This window comes from Engystomops pustulosus, chromosome 1, assembly GCF_040894005.1.
Source record: "Engystomops pustulosus chromosome 1, aEngPut4.maternal, whole genome shotgun sequence".
Classification (NCBI taxonomy): domain Eukaryota; kingdom Metazoa; phylum Chordata; class Amphibia; order Anura; family Leptodactylidae; genus Engystomops; species Engystomops pustulosus.
Genome location: NC_092411.1, coordinates 271,000,948 through 271,019,600, shown reverse-complemented (window position 1 = coordinate 271,019,600; position 18,653 = coordinate 271,000,948). Strand labels below are relative to the sequence as shown.

At 40.8% G+C, this 18,653-nt stretch overlaps 1 protein-coding gene across 8 annotated transcripts in view; it reads left to right on the top strand.

Annotated features, from left to right (window-relative positions):
• Positions 1 to 18,653, top strand: part of GRK4 (G protein-coupled receptor kinase 4) — a 198,195-nt gene that overhangs the window by 122,808 nt on the left and 56,734 nt on the right. For 6 of the 8 annotated variants that reach the window (XM_072126163.1, XM_072126161.1, XM_072126164.1 and 3 more), the window contains one exon: positions 2,700 to 2,819. The exons of the other annotated variants lie outside the window; for them this stretch is intronic. In XM_072126163.1, the coding sequence (XP_071982264.1) occupies positions 2,700 to 2,819 (120 nt within the window). The remainder of the gene's footprint in view (positions 1 to 2,699; positions 2,820 to 18,653) is intronic. 8 annotated transcript variants of the gene reach the window in all.

Here is an 18,653-nt window from a genome sequence, read left to right as displayed (position 1 = left end):
ACCATAGTAATGATGTGTAACTGCCATCACTGCACATTACATCCCTGAGATATCATCACACCATGACATCGGCCATACTGGATGCACTGCAACCAACCGACTACAGCCAAACATAGTGCCGATCACATGACCTGCCCAGGCCGGTGCAGGACATGTGATGTGGACATGTGACCACATGTGCCGCCATCTTCTGCGCTGTGTATGCTCCGCATGGGAAAAATATCATCGGACTGATTAAAGGGCCAGTAGCATTTTTCTGCTGAGGGAAGCAAAATTTTAAAAACAACTAATTACATATTATCTTACATTTTAAGGACCCATTTGTATATGAATTATGCTTATCCCTGGCATAGCCCTTTAAACGGGCCAAAAATTCTCATAGTCCAGTTGATGTTTTCCGGCATAGGTCTTGAGGATTTCATCTAGTATTTTCAGATGTTTCTGTGCCCTTTTAGCGCAGCGTGTTTGTATGAGCCGCCTTATCTTTGGAAAACTTTGTAGACGCCAGAAAGTGAAATGTTTTATTTAGATTTGTCTTTCCGAATAACGGGGCTAGAGTTAATTTTTTTTACTTTTGTTAAATGAATGGGAATGTTTTTTTCATATTTTTCTACTTTTTTTTTTTTTTTTTTGGCAGCTTTATGCTCCATTGTTTGTCAAATCAGTTTATAGTTTTCTAAATTATTTTGTGACGTCATTGCCTTGTCTCTTTTTGAGGCCATTGTTCCATACACTGTATATAGAGAGTCTGATGAAGCATAACACAATAGGGGAAATTTATCAGATGCTAGTTGCCCATGGAAACCAATCAGAGCTCAGCTTTCTTTTTCCCACAGCTGTTTATAAAATGAAAGCTGTGCTCTGATTGGTTGTCATGAGCAACAAGAACAGTTTTGCTCTGGGACAATTCTGATAAATCTCCCCCAATGTTTTTATTTGTGTGCTGAAGGTCGCTAAGGGTTGGGCCCTCAAAACGATTACTATGTCTGCAACCCTGGGAGTAACACCCCTGATTACTACAAGTCCAGGATGTAATATGAAGCAAACCATGTAGCAATCAGTCAGTTTTGATTTGTGTTTAATTCATTTACAATTAGATACACGCCCAATATTTAAAGAAAAAATTTCATCATAATGCAACTAAAATATTGGAAAGTGGCTGGATAATTTTTTAAGATTTTCAGAATAAAAGCAAAATGTAGTAATCTATAGTAATACAAAATAAGGAGAATAACTTGCTGATTGTCGATGTCCGAAAATTGGGACCCCCAAAGATCACAAGTGAAGGGACCCCACTTTCCCATTAGATCCATTGTCAGGTTTCATGTCTGTACAATGCTCCTGTGTCCTGTTGTAGAGTGAATTTTTTTTTCCTCCATATATCACAGTGTCTTTATAAGCTAGTGGTTTAACTCCTAACATTCCCCTGAAATACTTCTATCTTTAAAGAGCTGAATTATTTAGTGAATCTTTTCATAGGTTTGTAAGATGTTACATTTTAGCCCCTTCTCCTTATCTATCTGCATTGCACTGCCTTCAGAACAGGTTTCAAATCTTCTGCTCACAGCAGGTGATGTGAGGGGGAAAAAACAACATAGAAATCTTTTTCTTTTATAAAGTGTGTGTGGTAATCACTTTATATCTGAAATATTACCTAAAAAGTGGCTTTAAAAATGAATTTTTTTTTTTGCTTTAAAGGGAACCTGTCATAAGCTTTTCGCTTTTATAACTAGCTGTTATAGTGTAAATGCTGGTGACAGGTTCCCTTTTAAAGGGTTTGTCCGAGTTGAAAGATTTCTGTTATTTTCTTTATATGGTTTGGGAAGGGCGCTTAAAAATATAATAAGACCATATGCTCAACTTTTCTGCTGCTAGCGTTCTCCCAGGACATTGTTGCCCCAACTACTGCCGAGCACTGTCTACAGTGCCTTCTTAGTTTCAAGGTGTAGCAGGCATGCATCAGTAGTCGTGACATCACTGACGGCCTCTTTATTCACACAGAGACTCAGCAGTGACAGGTGGTGCTGCAGAACAATGGGATCAGCAGAATAGGTGAGTACAGGCATCCCCTACTTAAGGACACCCCACTTACAGACAACCCATAGTTACAGACAGACCCCTCTTACCACTGTGACCTCTGGTGAAGCTCTCTGAATGCTTTACTATAGTCCCAGACTGCAATGATCAGCTGTAAGGTGTCTGTAATGAAGCTTTATTGATAATCCTTGGTCCCATTACAGCAAAAAATGTTTAAAATCCAATTGTCACTGGGGCCAACATTTTTTTTGCCTGGATCGACAATTATAAAATATACAGTTTCGACTTACATACAAAATCAACTTAAGAACAAACCTCCTGACCCTATCTTGTATGTAACCTGGGGACTGCCTGTATATATTCTTCTTCTTCTTTTTTTTTTTTTAAGCCCCCTCCCAAAGCCATGTATAAAAAAACAATTTAAACCTGGACAACCCCTTTTAGCTAATTTGGCAGACAGGGAAAAGGAAGATTCTCCTGGATAAGGATACCGGATTGGTAGACAGGACTTTAACCATGGGAAATTTAGATAAAGAAAATAAAATGGAATAAAAAGTCGGGGTATATTTTTTACTTTTTTTTTTTTTCTGTGTATGTTCTCTGTTTTTTGTGTGTTTTTTTTTTCTTAGATGTCATTCTCAAGTGTCGTTTTTTTTTTTTAGTTAATTTGGCTGTCACGGAAAAGGGTGATGCTCCTGCACAGGATATCGGATTGGTAGACAGGACTTTAACCGTGGGACATATAGATAAATTAAAGAAAATACAATTGAATCAAACTCTGGGTATTTTGTTTTTACTTTTTTTCTGTGGATGTTCTGTTTTGTTTGTTTGTTTGTTTTCTTAGATGTCATTCTCAAGTGTCGTTTCTCAGAACCATTTGAGTCCACGCTGAATTATCCATCAAATAGAGGGGTTAAAAGTTGATCTATGTTTTTCGTTCCCCCCTTTTTTTTTCATGCTTGTAAATGAATAAGCGGACACATCTGTTCCTCGGGCCGTCTCCCTCTCTCTCTGATCCTCCAATTACTCTGCTGCTTAGTAAGGGCTTGCGTCATCCATGTTTATAAGCTGACATATCTTTAAGAGCATATGTTTGGCTGCAGATGTTCACTCATAAAAAAAAGTATGTGCAGCGGTTACATGAGTGCTCGGCGTTGTGTGAACTTGCACACAATTCTGGTTTCAATTTACTCTGGGCACCCAACTTTTTGATTTTTTTTTTTTTTTGACTGTGTAATTTTGTGGAATGATATGACCTCCCTCTTGGCATCCAGGATTCCGCACCAATAGCTAAAGTTCTCTGCCAACATTCCAATGGGATATGGATATAAACGTTGACAGCAGATGAGAACGCGTAGCCCAAATGCGTCTTCCTCTTTTTCTTCTGTCACTTTCGGAACATTTTTTATATTTTTTTTATTTGTTGGTTAAATGTTTATCGGCCTCCAGATGACTTTTTCGCTGGGTTATTCTTTGAATTTGAGGTACATTTGTTGAAGAGGGAGTTTTGGGACTCTTGAGTCTGCCTGTCTCCGGTCTTACGTCTACAGCTGTTCTTTCTTGAGGGACGTGACGGTTATTATTACTCAAGGGTCTGAATTTATCACTTAATCTACCCAACATAAATACAGGGACTTTTAAAGGGGTTTGTCAGACTCAATTATAAAGCTTCTTTAACAGAAATACAAGAGGCCTTCCCATTGACGCATCAGTTGTGGCCTCTTGTAGCTATTGTCCTGTGATGAGCCATTCGAGGGGGGGGGGTGAACCATCGATATATGCAGTGACCTCAACTCGTGAGGCCACATCACTGCTGAATGATTTGCTCACGTGGTGACCTACCCTTCAACAGCATGTTACAAGACAGGACCTTTTAAGGGTACTGACAGCAGGGTCACGTAAGTTTAGTACAAAAAATTACCGTATTTTTTGGACTATAAGGCGCACTAAAAATCCTTTGATTTTCTCAGAAATATATACTTATAGACAGCTGCCTTGAGCTGTGCACAGGTCTGCCACCTGCTGGTCACTCATCCTTATAATCAGGTGCGCCTTATATATGCACCTAAACATTTTAGTAGGCATTTATTGATGGTGTGCCTTATACTCCGGTGCGCCTTATAGTTCGAAAAATACCGTAGTCAATTGTTGTTTTCAAGTCAGGCAATCCATTTAAGGTAGAAACCTTGAATTAGATCATTTGTCATTTTTCATTTTTACTTTACTTTAGGCAACATCAATTTAGCTTACATTTATATAAAAATTTTAGTGCCAAGGTGTTCCATAGTGTCTTCCCTCATATTGGCCACAGTCCACATTATAGACTACACTATAGATTCCTGTGTAATGTATCATATTTGGGAGTACACCCAAGTACCCAGAGGAAATTCTTAGAAATATTAGAAAAACTTACGTACGAAACGTTGTATTTGAACCAAAGACTCAAGAGCTACCAAGGCCTTGTCCACTTGAAAGACCTAGTACTAAAGACTTGCCCATCATGTTCAATATCCACTCTGAAACATCAGGAAAATGAACAGAGACCAATAAAGCATGAAGGATACCAAAGGCGATTTACCCCAATATTTACTAAAACTCTGTTTCACTATCCTGCCTGCGATGAACACTGAGAATTGATCTCTACAGAACAGGAAGTGTCAGACTATTATGAAGTTTGGTGGTCGGGGTAAAAATTGGCTTTTTGTTTTAATTGTGCAACATGCTGACAATATGTGATGGGGAGATAAAATAAAATAAAAAAACAAAAAAATTGTAAAATATGATTCATTTAAACATCGGGTAAGTTTATGTTGATATACAGGCAGTCCCCTACTTAAGGACACCCGACTTACAGAAAACCCATAGTTACAGACAGACCCATCTGACCTCTGGTGAAGCTCTCTGAATGCTTTACTATAGTCCCAGACTGCAATAATCAGCTGTAAGGTGTCTGTAATGAAGTTTTATTGATAATCCTTGGTCCCATTACAGCAAAAAATGTTTAAACTCCAATCGTCACTGGGGCCAAAAAATTTTTTGTCTGGATCTACAATTATAAAATATATAGTTTCGACTTGCATACAAATTCAACTTATCTTGTACGTAACCCGGGGACTGCCTGTAATTGTATCGCTAAATGGGGACTAAAGATCCATCGGTGTTATAATAAAATAATTACCTTTTAATCTTATATGCATTTATAAATGTAAGCGATTTTTGGGGGATTAGAGATTTTTTGATCGACTTTGATGAAACACAGGATCCATAGTGCATACCTCTGAAGACAAAGTGATACTAAATACACATCCTGCTCGTTCCCATGTCTATCAATATGTTTCCTGTTTGCCTTTCTCCTGACAATTTCTCATTTTATTGCCAAATGTTTATTAGAACTAGGAGATTACATTTTGTTTTTCTTAAAAGCGGGCGGTCAAATTACAGACTCGCGTTATATGGATTGGTAACGTCAATTTTATATTTTACTATGGGCCTGTACTCAACCATGGCCATGTTCCCCGACTAACGGCACTTGGGCTATGGGCCTCTCTCCATGTTGCTCTTCATTTGCAAAAATTATTGTATTCTTATTACTCCAAGAAGGTCGTAATAATATCCATTTCCAAAATCGTTAAAAACCATGGGGCAGATTTACTTACCCGGCCCATTCGCGATCCAGCGGCACGTTCTCTGTGGTGCATTCGGGTCCGGCTGGGATTTATTAAGGCAGTTTCTCCGACGTCCACCAGGTGGCGCTGCTGTGCTGAAGAGCATCGGAACGCGCTGGAATACACCGAGCCGGGCTGAGTGAAGGTAAGTGCAAGTCTTGCGACACATTTCTTTTTTTAAATGCGGCGGTTTTTCCGTATCCATCAGGTTTCATTCGGCCAGTCCCCCCGATTTCTGTCGCGTGCATGCCGGCACCGATGCGCCAAAATCCCGGGGCAATTCAGCGCAAATCAGAAATATTCGGGTAACCTGTCAGGAAAACGCGAATCGGCCCTAAGTAAATGACTCCCCATATGATTGACACTAGATGACTCGATTATATCTTCCATAATTTTTTGTGGCTCAACTTTGTCAGTTCTGGGTGTTACAAGGGATTGTAGTACCCAGTCTGTTGTATTTGGAATCTTTCTTTTTGGGCTTTTTGAGACTCCATACCTGCTGCTCTCCACTCTTCGAGCCTTAAGTTTTTATCATAGACCCCCTAACCTTTGGGAATTGCAGATGATATGTTGATTCCACCAGAGATAGAATCTGGATCACAGTCAGAACCATATGACCGGCTGTTGACCCAGGACAAAAACCATATCGCAGTGACTTGGCACTTGTATCGGGATCATATAACAAGCACTTGGCACTGCAGTCAGCTCTGTCAAACTAGGCTTTGCACAATCACTAAATCTCTGCCATTTGGAACGTTTCGTGCTGAAATATGCTGTTTGTTATTATTCTGATCCATAGTGGTTTTGTGGTGAGCACTGGGTACAATTCTGACGAAGGACTACTACATCCACATGGATTTGTTATGTCCTCCCATTTTGGGATATACTTTCTTTCAGGTGCTTTTCTCCCATAACATACTGTAGGACCATTGGCAACCAATAAAATTGGTCTCGGTGTGTATTTTTTTGGTAAAAAATAAGGGAAATGCAGCGTGAGCCTAGTAATAGGCAGGAGCTAATGTGACTAATGATCGTTGTACATCACTGCAAAATTATTTTTGGGTTTGGAATCCTCTCCTGTATGCAATATTTTTTAATATATTAAAACACAAAAATTCACAACAATGGGTACGAAGGAGTACCAGTCGTAGCAAAAAGGATAACTTATACCTGAATATGGTAATGGGTACAAAAATAAGTTTCGTACCATGGATTTGCCCCGAGCAGATGGGGCTGAAGATTTATGTGTAAGAGAATATCCAATCAGATAAAGCACTAGTTTATAAAAAGTATAAAAGAGAAGGGAAAGGAGCGGGAGCAAGAGATGGAGGCCAAATAGAGTAAGGAAACCAGGACTAACCGGAAAGTAGAGTGGCTGCACTGCGGGAGGAGAGCACAATCCCACCATAGAGACCATATGGCCAAAATCTTAGCATGTTTGTGGTGGACAACGGAGGTGAGTTTTTCATTGACCAAATTCTAGTTTATGTCCCCTTGACCTCAGAAATGTCAAGGCTAGACTTCGTAGCCACAAATAAGGAAGGAGATAAGCTGCTGTGAGGCCCTAGAAATACCTTCAATGTTACAAAATAATAGCAAGAAGAAATTAGCTTTGGGTTCGGCATCCTCCGTTCGCCAGCTCCGCCTAACCTGGATGTGTTGCATGATGGGCTACAGAGCAGCAAATCAGGCAGCTTTACACCACTAGCATTGGAGGCCAATCACAGCCATTCCTAGTTACTAGGGGCATAAGGCTGCCTGATTGGCAGCATCACATTCAGGTTAGGCGGAGCAGGCGAACGGAGGATGCTGAACCTAAAGTTTTGGGTCTGCTCATCCCTTCTAAGGGCATTTTTAGAGGTTGTGTCCTACGACGGAACGAATGCAGCTATAATCTGTATTCCAGAGGCGCTTCAACGAAAATGAAATATGTCACCTTCTGCAGTGCAACCTCTAAATCAGTTACAAGAGGGGGGGGGGGTAGGTAGTCCACCACTGCATGTACACTCCTGGTAGGGTCTAAGTACCAGCTCATCTGAACTTCAGTCTCCAGCATTAGAGTGATGTGCGATATGTTTTTACTTTTGCTCCACTTTTTTTTCCACAAATATAAAATCTCCATTTTGTCCTTTTACCTAAAGGCGGTCTCGTTATTTCTTTTCCCACACGCCAGATTATTGTTCTTTTAGCAGTGTAAGTGTCATTACTCGAGTTCTGGCAGTTGTAATATTAGTTTATTTATTCACAGTCATGTTCCAATTCCGTGTAAGAATTTGGTTTGCATATTATTATAGTACAACTTTGTGTAAGAAGCTGCGAGCCAAGAGTCATGACTTGTAGAGTGCAGTCCATTGTTACATGGGCAGAAGTTTATCTTCCACTGATAGATTGAAGGGCTGGATGTGCATCCTAATGGTTTTAATTTCTTCTGAAAATTCTTACTGTTGGAAGAATTTTCATCTTTTCCCACATACCAAATTATGGTGTTACGGGGGGTCGCAAAAGGGGCAGTAGCGAAGGGCTCCTTATTTTTTCTGAAGCCCACAAGAACCATAACGTTGAGGCAAATTAACACCATCCAGAACTATTTCATGATGTGGAGTTATAGTATTTGGAAATTACAATGTATTCTAGATAGCGGTAATTAAGGGAGCATTATTTGGGTTTAAGGGAGTATCCTTACGGCCACCATAAACGTTGGTGTGCATGGGACCTTACTAGACCAATCTTGTGATCTAGATCGGAGGAAGGTTATCTTGAAGAGGCACAGAGTAAGCAAATACTCCTATCTATAGGCATCTGACTGCTGGAAGGTTATCCAAAGCATCCAGGTATCATGGAATTTTTTGTATGATGCTTTATGAGAAGTGGTCAGGTCCCTTATGTGTATGAGATCATTGACTCTAAAGAGGTGAAGAAAGGAGCAGGCTGTTTTCATATGGTAGGAATACAGGATCTAGCAGCCATTACCAGGAAGTGGATGAGAGAGAGCTCTTAGATCAGGACTGATCTATAACCGTAGTGCTGCAAAAAGAAGACCACATCCAAGGGTAACGAAATGTCAGTAACTATAGGATAGAATTTGGCAAAGATTTGTAGCCCTCTGTGTGGACGCAGTGCTCCAGCACATGTGATCTTGTATTGTCCTCTTTGGAGTCAATAAAAGCTGGAAAATATTCTACCATATGCGCTGGATCGTGATTTTCGTTGGATTCCTCTGTAATTATAGGATAGCATTCCAGACCCAAGCCCAGATAGGGGAAAGTAACATGGACCAGAAGATGTGTAGGAAAGAACTCTCCTTAGCACCTTATCTCCAAAATGTTGGGGAAAATTCATTAATTTGCTGCCTGCTCCGACAGTAAGGAGCTTGATAACACTCGTCTTGTTCTGCGACATATTCATCGTTGTTAAGACACTTTAAGACCTGCTCTTAGCTGGTCTAAACTATGCGCCACAATGTGGAGTACCTCCCTAATTTTCAGGAGCAGCGACTATTTTCCGCCTTTCCACAACCCTTTTTCATAGACCACGCCCATTACTGAAGGTTCTAAAGACATGTCTGGGAAAAAGGGGAAAAATTGTATCAATCCAGGCATAGCAAGTAACCGAAGTATTGCTTAATATGGAAATTTTACCAAAGAGCAGAAATTTTGAAAATAACTTTTTTTGGCTATTTTTGTTTTATGAAAACAGAATAATCATTGGAACCAAAATTTACCCTTTATTGTATTCTGCATCTACAACCTCAGAGTAAAGAAACCTCATTATATCACATGCTTAAAAAAAAGTTGTGTATGCAAAGATTTTTTTTTTTTTATCTAAAATTTTAACTCAAAACTATAACCTTTATTGCCAAATTTGTTGAAATACAATATGGCCCAATGTTGATAAAATTATTATTTTTTTTAACATTCTTTCACGTTGTTGGTATGGAGCATATGTCCATCCTAGGTCCATCAGAAAATCTTTATTCCGAGTATTTGTGACCATTCATCCCAATCAGATTGTCACAGATTTAATCTAAGTAAAAGATGCCTGGAAACCTCATGGGAATTAAAGTTAAATAAATAAAAGTGTAGACTAAAAACCCCAAGTCAAAAGGACAAATGTAAAACAAGAAAAAAAACTCTCACCATCCGCCTCACTACATAACTGATGTGCGCAGTCAGAAACCTGTGGAAATCCCTTCAGGCCACATGTAATGTATGACACACATTAGTCCATTGGAACGTTACAGGAATTACATTTTGTACTTTTTAGCTTCCAACCATATGTTCTTTGAGTTTTTTGTAATATTCAGTTGATTAATAGTTTTATTGATGTGGGCAGAACTGAGAAAATGTTAACATTTTTTTCAATTTTTGTTTTTCAAATTTTTTTTTACAATTTGATGGGAGTCTTCCAGTTCACAAATTGCCATAAAGGTTTTTAGCACTTTAAGCTTTCCAGATCCATCTTTACAGTTTCCCAGTGTTCTGTAATTTGAGAGAGAATTCCATAGGGGGGGAGTGCTGACTGGTGGCCCTATTTTCCATCACCATACAGCATCATCCTTTACTCAGTAATTTATACCTTCCATAGAATTAAAGGACATCTACCGTCAGGATCAAGGATTGTGACCTAAGCACACTTACCTGCTGGTGTGTGCCACCTCTGGCAGGATCCACTATTCTTTTAGCTTCTTAGGCTCTTATTTTTACAAAAAAAACAAGGCTTTAAAAATTATGCAAATGAGCCTGAGTGGCTCCAGGCTTCATTAAAGGGGTTTTCTTACAAACAAAAGTTAGGCCCTATCCACGGTGAGCCTATAGCGTGGCTATTTTCATCAGCTCCATAGAGATTAATAGAGCAGAATGGTCATGCACGGCAGTCTGCTCCATTAGCAACGAAGAGTCTGACGGAGGTACGTGGGACCCCATCGGACCCCTCATTTTCATCACTGAGACCCCCACTGATCAGCATGTTCGGCCCTCTCCCGTGGAGAAGGCCTAACTTTTGTTTGTGGGCAAACCCCTTCCATGGAGCCTGGAACCCCTCAGGCTTATTTTCATAATTTTGTACACTATTTTCTGTAAAAACCAAGGGCATAAGGAGCTAAAAGAAGATTGGATCGTGCCAGAGGGGGCACACATCAACATATTTGGTGATTTGGAAGATAATGGTGATACATTATACAATTGTATATGTTGTATCGCGCTACAGGCTGTTTAGAGAGGTTGAGCCTGTGAGCTCTCTCCATGTAGGGTAGTTGTCTGCTGTATTATAATTTCCCTGATGGCACCAATCATGGCAGTTAACTTGTTGGTCACCGCAGTCAAACTGGAACACGGAACCTAATGGCGCACGGCCAGCTCAATATTGCAACCAATCAGTTGCCATGAAAGTCGAGAGCCTTGGAGTCATGTTGTTTGGCAACATCTGCAGTAGTATTGCAATTTTTTGTATGAACAATAAGACACCCAAGGGTTAAAGCGAAAATGTTGTACAGTTCTCAAGATAATAGGAATCAAAACTTTAACTTGACCCCCCTCAACCTGACACCACACACAGCTCATTAAACCGAAAAATCGAGACACCGTGTCAGAATATAGTGATGGAAAGATGTGTTCTTTTTGTAAAAATTTTACATTTTTATTGTAAGTATTCAGACATTACAGAACTATAGAAATTTGGTATTTCGGTGAACATATTAACCCATAGTAAAATCTAAAAACATAGCTCTTAAGAAAACTGCTTTTTTTTGGCATTTCCACGTAAAGTTGCACAATGCATTGAAACATTGATACTTGTGCGATACTTTCATACTCAGAACTGTTCAATACTGAGATTCCTTTGTATAGGTGGGTCAGGGTGGGGAATCCTTTTGTATAGGTGGGTCAGGGTGGGGAATCCTTTGTGTAGATGGGTCAGGGTGGGGAATCCTTTGTATAGGTGGGTCAGGGTGGGGAATCCTTTGTATAGGTGGGTCAGGGTGGGGAATCCTTTGTATAGGTGGGTCAGGGTGGGGAATCCTTTGTATAGATGGGTCAGGGTGGGGAATCCTTTGTATAGATGGGTCAGGGTGGGGAATCCTTTGTATAGATGGGTCAGGGTGGGGAATCCTTTGTATAGATGGGTCAGGGTGGGGAATCCTTTGTATAGATGGGTCAGGGTGGGGAATCCTTTGTATAGATGGGTCAGGGTGGGGAATCCTTTGTATAGATGGGTCAGGGTGGGGAATCCTTTGTATAGATGGGTCAGGGTGGGGAATCCTTTGTATAGATGGGTCAGGTAAGCATGGGCAGCATGGTGGATCAGTGGTTAGCACTACAGCCTTGCAGCCCTGGGGTTCTGTGTTCAAGTCCCATCCAGGTCAACATTTCCAAAAGGTTTGTATGTTTTTTTCCGTGCTCGCGTGGGTTTCCTCCGGGTCCATATATATGGTGTCTTTACATCTCCCACGGCTTCCACAGACACAAGGTATTCAAATTATTTTATGTTATTCAATTAAAAAAATTTATTTTCCCACACAAGGATTTGAACTTTATCCTCTACTTGCCATAGAAATCCAGCACTGCTATCTACTAAACTATGGGAGGAGTTTGTTACTAGAGCTTCCATAGAGATGCCCTGTGACACAAGCTCCATGCACTGGTATATAGAAATGGATTTTCTCAGAGATCTCTCGGTCATTACATTATCTGTTTTTTTTTTTTTTTTTTAACCTATAATATATCATTACCAATCGCATAGGTTGCATTGGAAATGCATAGAATGGGATTGGGCTGAGCCTCATCCCCAGACAACGCCCCATGTGTCTGCACCCTAAATATTGAATCAAGATTTTTTTTTTTCTTGAAAGAATCGTATTGGTATCAAATATTGTGATACTTCACCTGGTATCGCACTCAAAATTTTGGTATTGGTGCAACCCTATTTGTACTGCATTTGGATTTATTATACACACCCCATGCATAACAGAGCTGCGTGTGAGTGAATGGTGGTAGCAGAGCTGCGTGTGAGTGAATGGTGGTAGCAGAGCTGCGTGTGAGTGATTGGTGGTAGCAGAGCTGCGTGTGAGTGATTGGTGGTAGCAGAGCTGCGTGTGAGTGATTGGTGGTAGCAGAGCTGCGTGTGAGTGATTGGTGGTAGCAGAGCTGCGTGTGAGTGGATGGTGGTAGCAGATCTGCGTGTGAGTGGATGGTGGTAGCAGAGCTGCGTGTGAGTGATTGGTGGTAGCAGAGCTGCGAGTGAGTGATTGGTGGTAGCAGAGCTGCGAGTGAGTGATTGGTGGTAGCAGAGCTGCGTGTGAGTGAATGGTGGTAGCAGAGCTGCATGTGAAGCTGTGTGTGCTCTGCTTGTGTTTGACCAACAGGAAATATTCAGTTGGTGTCAAATATGATTTACTTTTTTTGGATGAATAAATCTGGGGTGCATCATATAGTTAAAAAAAGCTATATATTTTCTACCTATGGTGCAAGGCTCCCAGAGCCTTTCATTAGCATAGTTTTAAAAGTTGATTTTAGAAGGAAAGAGGCCATGGATAACAAATATAAGAAGATTATCACATTCCCGGTGCCTGGATCTATGAGTAATGTCCCTGGTTTATGAGGATGGATTTTGATGGTAGATTTCCTTTCATTTCTTTTGGATGCCATCTTCTTCTATAATGGATTATTATGGGGTACTTGGAGGCTTCATATATGGTGAACCGTGGCTGGTCCATCATCACACAACACAGAACCATATCCATGGACTTTTAGACAAATTCACCTCCTCCAGAGCTACAGTCAATATTCCTTGGATGTCTTCTGCTCTGAGCGCCAATCTTCTAGAGTTCCCTTACTGCTTCATGAAAGTTCTAAAACTTCCTATAAAGCTGGATTCTAGTCTTAAAGGAAACCTACCATTTGATTTGATGCATTATGAAGCACACATACCTTGAGAATGCTCTAGCTACACTGATGCAGGATCATATCTTGGTTAATTCCTGAGCTGAGTGGTTTTGCTGAAAAAAAAAAAATATTATACCTTTCAGGACCTTGGGAAAGCTGGGACAGACTGGCTCACACATAACACGGGAGCGTGGAATTGCAAATGGCTGCTATGTAAAGAATGACTAAGCATGACTAGTCAAGCACTAATCAATCTGAGTTGAATGACTCGTACACAGCAGCTGGGGGATGGCGCAGCGATTTGATTACTTCTGCCTGTCAGGAAGATGATGATGATGTAATCGGAGAGAAACTCCCCTATTATGGGAAGCGGCAAAGCAAGCACCAGAGCAGAGATAGAAGGGGCAGAGCTTCATTATCATAATGTTATATCTGTTTTAGCAGCAAAACCACTCAGCTCAGGGATTAACCAAGACGTGATCCTGCATCAGTGTAGCTACAGCAGTCTCAAGGTATGTTTGCTTCATAATGCATCAAATCAAATGGTAGGTTTCCTTTAATTTATATAAGGGGAAGGTTATCTAATGCCGCTTACTATCCACTATTCAGCTTGATCTTTCTCGGTTATGCCAAAGTGTTTGAAAACAAACACTCTATCTCCACGCCAGCGAGAGTGACGCGACGGCTTTATACAATGTTTATTAAGAGGAAGGTTGACACTTTGCCAGAGGAGAAATGGTGCTGCAGGCAAGAACACGCTCATTTATCTGATTCTTGGGAGAATAAGCATTGTAAAGTCACCATGTCATTTTCCACATTGTAATCCGGACGTTCCTTTTTTTTTTTTTTTCCCTACTCTGCAAATGGCAGACCTGAAGTCTCCAGGATCTTTCCAGCATTTCACCCCCAAATCTCAAGTGTTCTAATGAACCCCACAAATCAAAATTTCACAATAAGATGATAACTCTTCCCTTCTTGTAGGGATAGATATACTATGGTTAAATATAATCCACGTGGGTATTTGGGGCTATACAAGGAAATAGTCTACCGGTGGAGTATGGAATGCAGTGTTATAAAAAGCCATAAATATCTGCCATTAAAGAGAACCTTTTATTCAAATAAATGTACCCAGAATAAATACTTTATTAGAAACTATTAAAAAACATTGCACTCTTCTTTAAATGATCCCTAAAAAAAAAATCAGTTTGCAAACTTATATGAAACTCACCTGAGGTTAGTCAGATCACAGTAAGTGAGTCCTGCATATTCATTGTTTCCTGCACTGCCCTGCCTCCCTGTCCCTGACAGGTCTCACTGCTACCACCATGCTGCCAGTATGGAACTAGTATTTAGGGACCGTCTGTCAATATTCATTGACAGATTCCTTTACTTCCCCTGCTTACCTTTGTGAGGCCAAAGAGAATTCCTGAGGAAGAGGTGAGGAGCAGGTGAGAGAGAGCCTGTGGATCTGTGTGACTTAGCTCTGCTACATCATTAACCATTCTTTTAGGAAGGTCAAGAATTCAGGAAAGTCGGGGAGGAGATGGGTACCTTTAATTTCTGTACTGCAGCAGCAGCCTCCAAGAATGTAACGGAGGAGATTGAGAAGTCATTTTTAAAGACATCAAAAAATCTTTTTTAAAGGGTTTTGTAAAATATATATAAACATATATTCAACCATTCACCACACCTTTTACTACATTTACTTTCTAAGGTCTGCTACATACATTCACTCAACATGAACACACAAAGCACTGCTCCCAAGTCCCAACCGCAATTTCTTCTCTGACTCCATTCTCTGGCAGAATGAAAAGGTTTAAGGACCTTGTAGTGATGCAGGAATTATGTGGTCAGACACATGTGGTCCGACATCACTCTGGGACCTGCAGTATTGTCCAGGAGACTTAGAGAGTGGTGCAGAGGCTTTGCTCTCTTGGAGATTGGGTGAAATGCTCTGTCAGCGCTTCACTCAACCTCTAGGACAGAGGTGAGGAGGGTCAGGTAGTGCGGGATACTCCACAGCTTTAGACTATAAGACGTAGGCACATTTTTTTTGCTAAAAAGTGCATCTCAAAGTCAGTAAATTATGATAACGAATTACAATTTTATAGCATGAAATATGTATTTGACACCGTAGGAAAAACCAAACGTCATATTTGGTACATGACCTTTGATTGGAGTTAAAGGTCTGCCGTTTCTTGAATAGTATGCACACACTGCAGCAGGGATTTTGTACCACTCCTTGTTTACTTTCTGTAACCAACCCCCTACAGAACTAGCAAGTGTCAGTCTATTAATAAGCCTATTGGCAGAGTAAAACTTGCAGGATATCACTTTTTTTAAAATAAAATTTAAAAAAGTTACACATTAAATTTATTAAAAGAAAATCAAAAATTCTTCAAAAAATCTTTAACTTAAAACATATTCTTTTAAATGTGCGCTACAGAATATGATGACGCTATATATGACACATTCCCTTTAATGGAATTTGAAGATCTGTGTCAAACCAAGGCTACATTCACACGACTGTTGGGGGACGTATATACGGCTGCATATACATCCCCCATAGGCCAGTAATGGCCGCACTGAGTGGTACGGAGCGATACAGTGCAGACATGTCCTATCTTTCCCCGTATTACGGCACCATGTATCTCTATGGAGAGGGCCTACAGCGCTCACCCCCTCCCCCTCTTCCGTGTGCACGTGGTGCTACGGCTCACATCTTGTTTTGGCTATACGCTGTAAGGACACGTTAGGCGATTCCAACGTGTCCTTACAACTTATGGCATAGACGTATCCTACTGTATGCTTATACAGTGGTATACATTGCCAGGAGACCCCTCCTCCTCCCTGAATGTGGGGGGAGGAGTGGACAACGGTAGTAGCCAGTAATTGTAAAGGTTGTTTCCCCAGTGATGTCACCAGGTGTGAACCAAGCCTGTCTGCTGCCCGAGGCGATGCTGGCACGGTGGTGGCGGGGAGCATGGTGCCGGATGCACGGTGACGCCCCCTCGTCCAGCAGGAGGCGCGCCGCCTGAGGCTAGATGCTCAAATCGCCTCATGGCAGGTGCGCCCCTGGATGTCACTGTAGGAAATATGGACTTTTTATGGACAGTGACATCACTGAGTTCCCGTTGCTATTGAATCTTCTCCCCATAGGTTACTATTGCCTTTGCTGAGCGTATACTTCGTATACTATTTCAGCGGATCTGATGTATACTGGTCATATGGAGGCAATAACTTTACCTCTGTCTGCCACTATAGGTCAATATGTATGCTCAGCTTATCCGTTGGGAGCTTTCCTGACATATCTGCTGAGCATGTACAAAAAAAACGAGATGTGAACCAGCCTTATTGATCTATATGTTTTTGGCATGATTCTGTATGGGATTTAACCTGGGCATGTACGTGTTTCTACCACAAGTTTTGTCTTGGTAAATCTCCCGATGTTTAACACTGTATGACAGGCCGCAACAAGGAATGTGGATAATGCTATAAAAATCACTAAATAAACATAGCAATGAGATCTCCAGCCGGGTGCATATGTTCAGACTGTGCGCTGTCTACTCTGTCTCCTGCGCCATGAGTGACATGAGAACTGGCAGCTTATAACAACAATGCAAGGAGAATATTCATTCCCATGAGACGCCATCCAGTTCTAAACAAAGCTAATCCGCTTTTATTTAACTGCAAGTAATATGAGGATTATTCTTCATTCTCTCCTTTAGTCTTCTGGTTGTGAGGTCCGTCTGACATCGTCTCTGTTTTGTTTTGGCCCGTTAAGGATTTGTGTAAACAAAAGCAAACGAATGTTTGAAAAGATTATATTTTATTGTGTTTTAAAATAAATAAAAAAACTAAATATAATGGAGAGAGAAAAAAAGTGGTTACAGTCCCTGAGGGACCCGTGTCCGTGTCACTTCCTGGTCACCGGATTTACCGATTTATACAGGCAGTCCCCGGGTTACGTACAAGATCGGTTCTGTAGGTTTGTTCTTAAAGAGAACCCGTCATGCAAAATAACCCCCCTAAACTAAATATATTTTCATAAACTGCCATTAGAGAGCATTGCCTCTATCCCTTCATTGTCCCTCTACATGCCTGTAAACCTAAGCAATGAGGTCCTAAAGCTGTATGCAAATGACCTGTGAAATGTCCAATGAAGCATTAGCATATTCAAGCTGTCCACTCTATTCATGAGTGGGAGGCACAGCCACACCCCCAGTGCATGACTGACAGCCTGTATAATAGTGTGAGGCTGTATGATGATGTGCTTCCTGGTGCTGGTGGCCACGCCCCCTGCAGCCTGTGTGTGCATGTGTGTGTGTGTATAGGAGAGATACAGCAGCTCCAGGCAGCCATGTTACAGCAGAACATGTCAGATTCATGTGTAGCTGATGTCTGTGTCTCTCACCTGTATATTAGGAGGATGCAGCATGTCAGCAGATGCAGCACACACACTAGCAATGCTTTACTATACATTACACACAGACATGAGCAGGGGGAGGAGAGGGGAGGGGTAACAGGGGTGACATCACTGCCTCTGACCATGTGACCAGCCTCATTTACATAATAAAGAATAGATGATTTTACAATGAATAATGTATGAAATAACTAGATAAAGGCTGGGATGGGATCCTTGTGAGCTGCTCCAACAGGTAGTAGTGACAGGACTAGTGACACAGACCTGATGACAGGTGTCCTTTAAGTTGAATTTGTATGTAAGTCGGAACTGTATACTTTATAATTGTAACCACAGCCAAAATTTTTTTTCTTTCTCTGTGACGATTGGATTTTAAAAATGTTGGGTTGTCATCAGAACCAGAAGAATAAATCTTAATTACAGACACCTGTGATATCTATTATAGTTGTTTATTGTAGCCTAAGGCAAAAGTACAATAAATTACCAACATCCAGAGGTTTGTTTGTAACTAGGGGTCGTCTATAAGTCGGGTGTTCTTAAGTAGGGGAACGCTTTGCACTGCCATTTCCCGATTTTACTCCCCATACTTTTTTTTTTATATAGTAAATATACCATATACTTACCAGCACTTCACTCACAGAACTTCTTCTT